General features: G+C 34.2%; 2 protein-coding genes across 2 annotated transcripts; both read left to right on the forward strand.

Annotated features, from left to right (window-relative positions):
* The first annotated feature begins 757 nt into the window (after positions 1-757).
* LOC116848289 (odorant receptor 47a-like) lies at positions 758-4,844 on the forward strand. The gene is made up of 4 exons (XM_032824199.1): positions 758-898; positions 3,460-3,934; positions 4,109-4,339; positions 4,504-4,844. The coding sequence occupies exons 1-4, from the start codon at positions 758-760 to the stop codon at positions 4,842-4,844; spliced, it is 1,188 nt and encodes a 395-aa protein (XP_032680090.1).
* A 906-nt stretch (positions 4,845-5,750) lies between these two features.
* Positions 5,751-10,619, forward strand: LOC116848290 (odorant receptor 13a-like). Its single transcript, XM_032824200.1, has 7 exons — positions 5,751-5,891; positions 6,304-6,778; positions 6,951-7,181; positions 7,324-7,583; positions 9,340-9,820; positions 9,936-10,166; positions 10,279-10,619. The coding sequence occupies exons 1-7, from the start codon at positions 5,751-5,753 to the stop codon at positions 10,617-10,619; spliced, it is 2,160 nt and encodes a 719-aa protein (XP_032680091.1).
* The last annotated feature ends 1,496 nt before the right edge of the window (positions 10,620-12,115 follow it).

Below are 12,115 nucleotides of genomic sequence, written 5' to 3' on the forward strand. Positions count from 1 at the left end.
TAGTCATGACGCAGTTATTAATTTGTGCCAAATCAATAGTTTCTTCCCTCACACAATATCGTATAAATACATGCACTTAAAAAAAAATAAATAGTGTCGATATATTTTTTCCGACACTATAAAACACTATTTTTTAAATTCATACGTAGTTCTTGTAAAATATACAGTTTTTTTTTTACGTCTTTCGATATTTACCTTTCCGCATTTCTGTGGTAATTTTGTCTCATCGTTCTATTAAAACATGCACAAAAATGCAGTAGAGATAGCACATTAAATACTAAAACGTGTTAAGATTCATAGAGACTATCGCAGAAGTTTATAACACAGTTGTTTTGACTAAACTCGACGTCGACGCAATTTTGATGCGCACGACGGAAAAGCTCGCTCTGGCCACTTCTACGATATATAATATATATCGTATATAATATATTTCTCTACTTAGCGTATAACACTTGTTCAAAGCGCAGACGCGAGCTGATGGGCGGCTATACATCCCGCGTGTTAAATAAAAAATGAATAGTGATATAGATTACTACAATGTTATAAAATAAATTCTTATTCAAAACAATTCAACGTAATAGGCATAATTCGATGCATTTTTTCGACGATGTGCGCGTTACGATCGTAGAAATAATTTGACAAGCGGTTACAAAGTTTGGTGTTAATAAAAGATAAACCGGAATATACGGCATGGGGAAACTGTTGTAAGCATATCGTCGATTTCATTGGAGACAGTTACAACCATTATTTTAACCTAATGGCAGATGTACAATGGAACGACGATGTCGCGTACGCGATGACCCCCTTCAAATTGCTAATGTGGCCCTTGGGTGCTTGGCCACTTCAAGTTTATAATATTTATTCGCTAATACGATGCATGACAGTTACTTTTAGTGTGGTATGTATCTTCCAAGCAGAATATCGGTGCTTTCCGACACTCGTAGTTGTTTGGACAGATCAACGTTTATAGACAGGTTAATGTTTATATGCACTTTGAACGTAACTTTAACCCTTAAGCATTGACATAGACCTACAAAAATGTTTTGAAGTTTGAAGATTACCTGAGAAAGTATGCGAAGCATCTTTCCTTGTCGCCACTTCATATCTTATGGACCAAAGAAAAGATAGACGGACGCGATATGTACGCGCTTAAACGGGAGTGAAATAGCTATAGATTTTTTACTTTATTGGGAATTTATCAAACTCTTGTCAGTGCTTAAGGATTAAGCAGGTATTGCGAAGTCTAATGTTCAATTTTAGAACATTATATTTTATTAGATTACTTTTAGCAATGTACATATTAAAAAATGTTTTTGTATGAAAGTAAAATTATTATATAAGTAATGTATAAAATGTTACTTCTAGCGCAGTTCGTGTGGGACGCAACAAAATCGCTAAAAACCATCAAAAGTCACTAAAAACCATAAAAAATCTCCCTAAATCATCTAAAAAATCACAAAAAAAGTAAGAAAAACTCATTTAACGGGATTTTTGATGGTTTTTAGTGATTTTGTTGCACCCCACACGAACTACGTTGGAAGTTAGTTAGATAAAGACGGACAATCAATCTCTGTCTGTCCTTGTCTCACCACCGGCTAACAAGCAATCATGGTGGTAAACACGAAGCGAACTAGCGGCCTTTTTTCGCTACAGGCCGATACCGCTCTCCTCTCATCCCTCCTGTTTTTTTCTCAAGCGCTGAGTAATCCGTAATTCGGGAAGAGAAGGATTTCCGAACTTCGGGTGATTTCTGTCAGTATCGTAACAAGATTTAGAAGGCGCTTACTTTTTACAAATGTTATATTCGGTTATAGACGTGTACATATATATGTATGTTGCTCGATTTTTAAGCTGTGTGTTGGAAAAATATTAGAGATTTTTATCTCAAAATATAGTAAGTAGGAAATGAGTTTTTCTTAGTTTTTTTTTTTGCGATTTTTGAGATGATTTGGCGGAATTTTTTATGGTTTTTAGTGATTTTGTTGCGCCCCACACGAAGTACGCTGGAAGTAATATTTTATATACTACTTATATATTGTATAATTTTCCACATAGCACGTAATATTACAGTAATATTGTAATATTACAATAATATTACATGTTATAATGTAATATTATTACATGTTACAGTAATATTATTGATATGTTACTTTGTAATATTGCACAGTAATATTATAGTAATATTGTTGTGTAATATATTAAATCCTAAGTTACAAGATAATGTCAAATAACATTTTCATTACGTTATCAAAATGTTATTAAAATGTCATGTAATATTACTTGGCATGTAATATATCGTATTAAAGTATAAATAATATATTTCAAAGATAATATGTTATTTTGTAATATGACAAATATCTTTCTTGTTAATATTATTCACAAAAGGAACTTTCTTTCTTCGGGTCACTGATTTTGCCGAACTTTTGTAGGAACTTAATATTGGTATAAAAGTAACAAACGCTATTTGGAGACTATGCAATTCTCAACCGTTTATGAGAAATTACGGTTTGAAATTTAACAAGCTTCCTTAATTTCATTGTAGTAGAACATGGACCGAGCAGTCATGGCGTAGTGCAACGGACTAGGCGCCACGCTATAAGGCCCGATCTACAATAGATGGAGTAAGGAGTAGGAATAGGAGTAAGACGAAATGGAAATAATTATTTTGCTTACTCCCTTACTCCAATAAAAGTTTGTCCGTATACATCACATGAAGTAAGCTTGAATTAAGTAGTAAGAGCTGAAGTAAGGGAGTAAGCGAAATAAATGTTTTCTATTTCGTCTTACTCCTACTCCTACTCCTTACTCCATCTATTGTAGATCGGTCTGCGCGTTAGGTGTTCCAAGCTGATTCGAGCCCAATTCGGTTTAGTTTTTTTTTTATACAGATTTTTATTGGTGCGAATAAAAATATATAATATATAAAATAATACGCAGACAAATCTTTTATACAATCAAACATTTTTATTACAATAATGACTGTGAAATATTACAGTAATATTACTGTGATGCGTTTTCGCGGATATTGTAATATTACTGTGATGTCTCAGTAATATTACAGTAATATTTCTGCTACATTTCATTGTAATATTACAATGGAAATGTGATATTACTGTAATATTACTGTAACATTACGTGCTATGTAGGTTGATATAAAAACTAATATATAGCGGATATTTTATTGTTTCCTTTTTTATACAATTGTGTTTTCATAAAACTGCAGATTGCATGAAATGATCAACACAAAAGTATCCGAATTTAATTATCAATTTTGTCTAATGATTTAATGTTCTGTACTTAATTTAATGCTGTTATAAACCTTAAAAGACGTTATAAACTTGAGTCTAATGTATATTGTCTGCAATTCAATATTGCCGATAAACCGAAGAACCAAAATTGATGTATACTTTCATAAACATAATGTATCTGATAAAATATATGATTTACACATATTAACAGAGTATATTAGTAATCCTGCCGTTCATCGAGATTTACTTAGGCTGCACCGACGCGGTGCAAAATGTTGACGCACTCATGGTAATCTTGTGTGGATTGCTCGGCATGACGAAGATGATATGCTTTCGCATTTACGCGAGCAACTTAATCAAGACTTACAAATGCGCTGTGAACGATTACTTGACGGTAGAAAACGCAGAGCAACGTGTCATTATGCTAAGACACGCTTTTATAGGAAGGACTCTCATGTGCACCATGATGTTCATCATTTTCTTCGACTGTTTTGTATATTCATTGTTGCCTATTGTAAATCTTCTCAGGAAGAATCAAATCAATGAAACGCAGGAAGATGTCATATTGGAATACATACTGCCGTCAAGATGTGCTTTGGAATACCTAAATTCACCTAGGAACATGTACAGTTTGAACTACATCATGCAACTAATCATGATGTTACTCGTGGGTGTTAGCAACTATGGTAATATGTATTTTATGTATGTAATATTTTTTATATATAATATTTTTTTCTGGTCTTTAATATAATGGATATATTATAAATTTCTGCGTAATCTCTGTGTGGACACAGTGCAATATTCACTTTAAAATTGTAAAGCAAAGTGTCTTCAGTTCTAAAACTATTCATTTCGTAAAGGTAACGACTGTCTGTTTCTACACATGGCGTTGCATATTTGCGGCCAGGTAAAAATCTTGAAGTCCAAGTTTATTAATTTTGACCTCACGCGGCCCCAAATACAGAATCGTTTGAATGCGCTAATCCATCGACATTGCCATTTGATGGACATGACCAAGATACTTGCCGATGCGACCAATTTCATTCTGCTGATGCAGTTCTTTCTTAGTAGCTTGCTCTTATGTATACTAGGTAATTATTTGATCAGTTATAACGTTTCATCAAACAAATTTGATGATTTGATCAATAATGACAAATTTGATGCTATAATTTTATACGAAGTTTTGCGAAAATTTTTACAGAGATATTATAATTATTTTACAGTTTGATTAAATATTTTGTAATTACTTCTGCAGGTTTGCAATTTATTTTGGCGTTAAAGGATAATGACAGGGCTATGACGGTGAAAAGTTTCATGGCTCTTAACAGCTTTCTGGCACAAGTAACGACGTATTGTATTATCGGGGATTATTTGAAGTCCCAAATGGAAGAAGTGGGTCATTTTATTTATCAGAGCACATGGTATGATTTTTCTGCGAAGCTGATGAAAAATCTGACTCTTCCTATTATGCGGTCTCAATCTCCCGTCCAGTTACAAGCAGGAAATTTCATCGTGGTGAACCTCCAAACTTATATGAGCATTCTAAAAACCTCAATGTCTTACTTATCAGTACTTCGAGTAATGGTAGAAACGTAAAAAGTCATATTTATAGAAAACAAATTTTACAAGATGTAGCTATAAGCCTATAAGATTTTCAGAATTAATTTTAATGAAATAGAAGTCTCTGTAGAAGTAAGAGTTTAGTATAACGTTACTTAAATAAAATTGTCAATTTTAGTCATAACACAGTTATTAATTCCAAATCAATAGTTTATTCCCCACAAAATTACCTATAAACATATGTATACCTAAAAAAACAAGAAATAATATGTCCATATATTTTTTCCAATATATGAAACACAATTTTTCTCTTATACGTACTTCTTCTGAAAAATACATTTTTTGCTTCGTCTTATTCGATGTTCACCCTTCCGCGTTTCCGTAAGAATTTTCTTTTTCAACAGAGTCATTGTGACATAAGCACGAAAATGCAATAGAGATAACAACAGAGCCTAGTTGAAGCATCAGATGCTGGAACGTGATGAAATTCATAAAGACTATCGCAGACTTTACAGCCTGATACAGTTATTTTGACTAAACTCCACGTCAACACACAATTTTGATGCGCACAACGCACAAGCTTACTAACCACTTCTATGTGCTATATTTCTCTGCATAGAATATAACACGTGTTCAAGACGCAGAGGTAAGCTGATGGGCGGCTATACATTCCGCGTATGAAATGAAAAACGCAATATGGATTATCATCACAGTGTTATCAAGTGAGTTTTTAGCAACAATTGAACATAAAAACGTAATTCGATATATACGCACACTTTGTTTCGACAATGTTTCGACAATGCGCACACTAGAATTATAGAAATAGTTCGATAAGCGGGTACAAACTCTGGACTGAATAAAAAATAAACCGGAATATGCCGCACGTTGGGACAGTAGCTAGCGTAGATCATTGGCGACAGTTACAATCATTATTCCAACCCAATGGCAGGTGAACGATGGAACAACGACATCGCGTACGCGATGACTCCCTTCAAATTGCTAATGTGGCCTATGGGTGGTTGGCCGCTTCAAGTTTATAACGTTTATTCGCTGATGCGATGTGTGACGGTTACTTTCGGTATGGTATGTACCTTTCAATCGAATATCGACACTCTTCAATAGTCATTTGTAAGTAAAGATATGTCAATATTTATCTGTTGCTTGAAAGTATCTTTGAGCAAAACAGTTACCGCAATGCCTAATCTTTAGTTTTAGAATATTAGACACTTCAACTCTTGACAACAAAGGAATTAAAAATTTTTTAGAACGGAGTAGAATTATTATCTAATAATCTAATGATATATTGTATATGTATATTGTGTATGGTTAATTTAATTTAATGACAAACCTTAAAAGTCATTATAAAACCATAGTCTAAAGATTATTATTTACAGTTGAATATTGCCGAAAAGTTGAAAAACTAACGTTGAAGCATACCTTCGTAAATATAAATATCGTGCATGACAAAAAATATATTGTTTACATATATTAACAGAGTATAGTAGTGATCCTGCCGTTCATCGAGATATACTTAGGCTGCACCGACGCGGGGCAAAACGTTGACGCACTCATGATAATCTTTTGCGGATCGCTCGCTATGGCGAAGATGATATGGTTCCGCATTTACGCGAGCAACTTGATCAAGACATACAAATACGCTGTGGACGACTACTTGACGGTCGAAAACGCAGAGCAGCGTGCCATTATGCTGAGACACGCTTTTATAGCAAGAACCCTCATGTGTACCATGGTGGCCATCGCTTATTTCGACTCGTTCGTTTATTCGTTAATGCCCATTCTGAATACGCTCAGCAAGAATCAAACCAACGTAACGCAGGAGGATGTCGTGCTCGAATATACATTACCGTCCAGATGCGCTTTGGAATATCTGAATGCGCCGAGAAACATGTACATTACAAACTGCATCATGGAACTAATTATGATGTTACTTGTGTGTACTAGCAACTACGGTATACTACTTTTCATGTTTTATCTGTGCGATGCTTTCTTTCCATCATATAATGTTACGCATATATTGCCAATTTCTGCACGTAATTTGAATAATAATAAAATAATTAAATTCAATGCCGCCTTAAATGTTTACTTTAAAATTGTATTCTAACGTGTCTTCACTTCGTCAAGGTAACGACTCTTTGTTTCTTCACATCGCGCTGCATATTTGCGGCCAGGTGAAAATTCTAAAATCCAAGTTTATTAATTTTGAGCTGACAGAGCCACAAATCCAGAATCGTTTCAATGCGCTAATTCAACGACATAGTCATTTGGTGGAGATGACCAAGATACTTACTGATGCGATAAGTTTCATTTTGTTGATGCAATTATTTCTTAGTAGCTTACTATTGTGTATACTAGGTGAATATTTTATCCGTTATAACATTTCATACAAATTTTCAACAACTAAATCATAAATTTATACAGATATCTATATAAATTTATACAGAAATGTTATGATTATTTTTTACTTTGAATAAATATTTTATAATTATTTCCGCAGGTTTTCAATTTATTTTGGCATTAAAAAATAACGACGGCGTTATGATGGTGAGAAGCTTTATGGTTCTTAATGCCTTTCTGGCACAAATTACGACGTACTGTGTTGTCGGGGATTATTTGAAGTCCCAAATGGAAGAAGTGGGTGTTTACATTTATCAAAGTACTTGGTACAAGTTTCCTGCAAAGCTGACGAAAAATTTGACTTTTCTCATTATGCGATCTCAGTCTCCCGTCCAGTTGCAAGCGGGAAATTTCATCGTAGTAAACCTCGAAACTTATATGAGCATTCTAAAAACCTCAATATCTTATCTTTCAGTACTTCGTGTAATGGTAGAAACATAAGAAGTCACATAAGAAGTCATATTTATAGATAGCAAATTTTACAAGACGTAGCTATAAGTCCATGAGATTCTTTTTCGGAGTTAGGTTTGGCGAAATAAAAATATCTGGAAGGAAGAGTTTAGTATAATGTTATTTCAATAAAACTATTAATTATACTCACAACGCAGCCAAATCCGTGCCAAATCAGTAGTTTCTTCTCACGTATAAACACTTAAAAAAAGAAAAGAAAACATACATCGATACTCTTTTCCGATAAATAAAACACTATTTCTGATTCATACGTACTTCTTCTAAGAAATACAGTTTTCTCCTCGTCTCTTTTAATATTCACCCTTGCGCACTCCCTCGACAACTTACTTTCACCGATTCATTGAGACATACCGCACTAAAATATAACAGAAGTAGCATAATTGAAGTATCAGATGTTGGAACGTGATAAAATTCGTAGAGACTATGGAAGACTTTTACAACACATTAAGTTTTAAGCTTGATCTACAATATGCTCTTTGCGTTCTGTTTCTTGTCTGCTGTCTTTTTTGGCTTAAAACTTAAGGTTTGAGTCAGAAAGACATAAAGAGAAAGAAGCAGGAAGCAAAGAGCATACTGTAGATCAAGCCTTATTCATCACTGGCGCATCTGTGCTGCGCACAACGGACAGGTCGCGCGAGGCACTTCTATGTGATATGTTTCTCTACATTGTGTAACACGCAAGGGCAAGCCGATAAGCGGCTATATGCGGCATGCTAAATAAAAAACGAACCGTAATAATAGCATTACAATTTTGTCAACTGAGTTTCTACCAAGCAACAATTCAACGTAATTCACTGCACTTCATGAAAATGCGCGCATTGAGATCGCATAGAAATAGTGCAATGAGCGGATGCATGGTTCCGTTTAAATAAAAAATAAGCCGGGATATGCCACGTTGGGATAATGTAGCGTGCATATCGTCGTTCATTGGTGACGGTTACAGTCATTATTCAATGGCAGGTGAACGATGGAACAACGATGTCGCGTACGCGATGACCCCCTTCAAATTGCTAATGTGGCCCATGGGTGGTTGGCCACTTCAAGTTTATAATGTTTATTCGCTAATAAGATGTGTGGCAGTTACTTGCGGTATGGTATGCATCTTTTGAGCCGGACATCGACGCTCTTTAACACTCATAGTCGTTTGAACATAGGATGATCGACCTTTGTGCCTTAAAAGTTGCTTTTGTCAAAACAATTGTCGCAGTGATAATATCGACTGCTTAATTCTGAACATTAAATATTCTAATATTGACAACGGAGACGAGGAAGTATTGTTTTTAGGCAAAAACCGAATTCTCTTTTTCTATTTTGTAATTTGACTCAAAAAATAACGTTGTGACTATATATATTTTATTATTCACCATCGATTATTCGACACATTAATTTTCTCATAAAATTGTGTAAAATGATATCATTGATGATCAACTGGAATATTTCTAGAAATAATTGTTAATCTGGCGCAATAATCGTATTCTCAGTGCTCAAACTAATATTGTTCAAAAGTCACTAGACAATGACCTTTAAAGATTATTATTTACAGTAAAATATATCAATATTGCCGAAAAACCGGTGAAATAAAGTTGGGCATACTTTTGTAAATATAATGTATACTATAAAATATATTATTTACGCATATTAACAGAGCATAATAGTGATCTTGCCGTCCATCGAGCTTTACTTGGGTTGCGCTGACGCGGATAGAAACGTTGACGCTCTCATGTTGGCTGTTTGCGGAATAATCGCTATGACAAAGATGATATGGTTTCGCATTTACGCGAGCAACTTAACCAAGACTTACAAATTCGCCGTGAACGATTACCTAATGATCGAAGACGCGGAGCAACGCGCCATTATGCTAAGGCACTCTAGTATTTCAAAGATTCTCATGTGTAGCATGGTGTCCCTAGCTTACTTTGACTCTTTCATATTGTCGTTAGTCCCCATTCTGGGTAGCAGCGGCAAGGCAGCACAGAAAATCAACGAAACGCAGGAGGACATTTTGTTGGAGTATACAGTACCGTCCAGATGCGCTTTGGAATATTTGAATGCGCCGAGAAGCATGCATACTACGCACTGCATCGTCGAACTAATCATGCTGTTACTCGTGTGCACCAGCAATTTCGGTAGTACGAATTTTTTGTATATGTTCTCTTTGCATTATATGATATTCGGAGTGCTGAGTGTACAATAATGCGTTAGCTTAAAACTTGTGTATTAATACGTTATTATTTCGTAAAGGTAACGACTCTTTGTTTCTTCACATCGCGCTGCATATTTGCGGCCAGGTGAAAATTCTAAAGTCCAAGTTTATCAATTTTGACCTCACGAGGCCACAAATCTACGATCGTTACCATGCGCTAATCCAGAGACACGGTCATTTAATGGAGATGACTAAGATACTTGCCAATGCAGTCAGCTTCGTTTTGCTGATGCAATTATTTCTTAGTAGTATATTATTGTGTATACAAGGTATAAATATTTCAATCTCCCAATTTTAACGGATCATGAAATAAATATCTGACACGATCATGGTATAAAAATTTGTAGGAAACAAATGTAAATATTATGAATATTTTTTCAGGTTTTCAACTTATCTTGGCGTTAAAAGTTAACGACACTATTATGATGGTGAAAAGCTTTATGATACTTAACTGTTTTCTGACACAAATTACGATATACTGTGTTATTGGGGATTATTTAAAAACTCAAATGGAGGAAGTGGGTTTTTTTATCTTTCAAAGCGCTTGGTACAATCTTCCTGCGAAGCTGATGAAAAATTTGTCTTTCATCATTATGCGATCTCAATATCCTGTCCAGTTACAAGCGGGAAATTTCATCGTGATAAACCTCGAAACATACATGAGTATTCTAAAGACCTCTATTTCGTATTTGTCAGTACTTCGAGTAATGATAGAAACATAAAATATATCTTAATGACACTGTTAATGAATTCTAGACACAGCTGTAAGTCTACAATTCAAAGTGAAATTTGACGAGATAGAGAACCGTGAAAGAAGAAATTTAAAGGAATATTATTTTAATAAAATTGCTAGCTTTTGCTGTAACGCAGTCGCCTATTCGAGCCAAATGAATCATTTTTTTCTCGTTAAATGTTGAAAATGTATATATGCATACATACTCTGGAAAAAAATATCCTAATTTTGTTACAAAAAATATAAAGCTGTAGTTCTGATTCATATATATTTTCAGGATAGAGAAAACACAATCTCTGTTTCTCTCAGTATTTATCTTTTCACACTGATCTGACAATTTGCTTTCTTTTTTTTTAACAACTACTATATTACAGTTTTAACACTACTGTTTAATTATACAGATTTTTAAATTTCACTTAAATGTTTCCACTATTTTTACTACATCAATCTTTTTTTCGTTATTATGTTATGCATGTTATAATTTTTATTTTTTGTAAAAACGTCTACTGTAACGAGAAAACGTTTTTTTTCATTGTCCTATCTTTCCGAGTCTGTGCCTGATATCCTGTATTTCCTCATCATTTTCCATGCGACAGTTCAATTATTCATCACTGATGTCGATAACTACTACATGAAGGAAATTGTTAATCTTACACTTTAATCATGCAGTTTGAGTTTTGATGAACAACTTCCAGCAAGCTAATCGGCACAGACACAAGCGCTAACTAAACACAAACATTGAGAAATCCATCGTCCTACATCAAGATCTATTAAGTCTTATGGGAAATTCTTGATGACTATTGAAAATTTCTATCTTGTAATTATTTTGACGTGGATCCTCACAAAAGTATAGAGATTATCATACACAACACAGGTAAGCCTACATGTCACTTTCATGTTCTGAAAATTTTACGACATATGCGAATTAAATATATAACCAAAATAGTAACAAAAATGCTCAAATGATCGAAAATACTCTTCGAGTATTTTCGAGAGCTCGAAAATACTCAGTCGAAGGAAATGTCATACAGTTCACATATAAATAGAACAAAAGACACTTCTGCCATTCGACCTTCTTCTGTCACTTGTAATGGAAAACATGTGAAATTCTCTTTTGCTGCACGCATGCGGTACGAATTCATTGTGGATAGACGGGGAACAATTTAGACGTATTCATGTACATTCTTTCTCCGAACAATTTGGGACGGAAGAACACTTCTCTGTACTTTGCGACAATGGCGCGTAAAGACGAAGTTGGAAATTCAAATACGATATCGTATACGTACTTTCAAAGCCAACACAATTTCAATTTCTCGAAGTTTATTGTGTTTTGCTTCAACAGCAACATTATCCTCTTCGAATTAATTTTTAAGTCTCAATTGTAGCATTATTTTACAGTCAAAGTATACTTTTTATCTTATATTTTAATACACTGAATTACAGTGTAACATCGATATATCGTTCACCCCATAGCAATCAGTTATT

This window comes from Odontomachus brunneus, unplaced genomic scaffold, assembly GCF_010583005.1.
Source record: "Odontomachus brunneus isolate Ranch 3 - 2012 unplaced genomic scaffold, Obru_v1 Obru_scaffold_092, whole genome shotgun sequence".
NCBI classification, from domain to species: Eukaryota; Metazoa; Arthropoda; class Insecta; order Hymenoptera; family Formicidae; genus Odontomachus; species Odontomachus brunneus.

What these genes read in the sequence shown, in the direction of transcription:
- LOC116848289 (XM_032824199.1), top strand. Translation starts at nt 758, where the DNA reads ATGGCAGATGTACAATGGAACGACGATGTCGCGTACGCGATGACCCCC. An exon ending in TGACAGTTACTTTTAGTGTG is followed by an intron (nt 899 to 3,459) that starts GTATGTATCTTC and finishes ACATATTAACAG; the next exon opens with AGTATATTAGTAATCCTGCC. An exon ending in CTTGCTCTTATGTATACTAG is followed by an intron (nt 4,340 to 4,503) that starts GTAATTATTTGA and finishes TTACTTCTGCAG; the next exon opens with GTTTGCAATTTATTTTGGCG.
- LOC116848290 (XM_032824200.1), top strand. Translation starts at nt 5,751, where the DNA reads ATGGCAGGTGAACGATGGAACAACGACATCGCGTACGCGATGACTCCC. An exon ending in TGACGGTTACTTTCGGTATG is followed by an intron (nt 5,892 to 6,303) that starts GTATGTACCTTT and finishes ATATATTAACAG; the next exon opens with AGTATAGTAGTGATCCTGCC. An exon ending in CTTACTATTGTGTATACTAG is followed by an intron (nt 7,182 to 7,323) that starts GTGAATATTTTA and finishes TTATTTCCGCAG; the next exon opens with GTTTTCAATTTATTTTGGCA.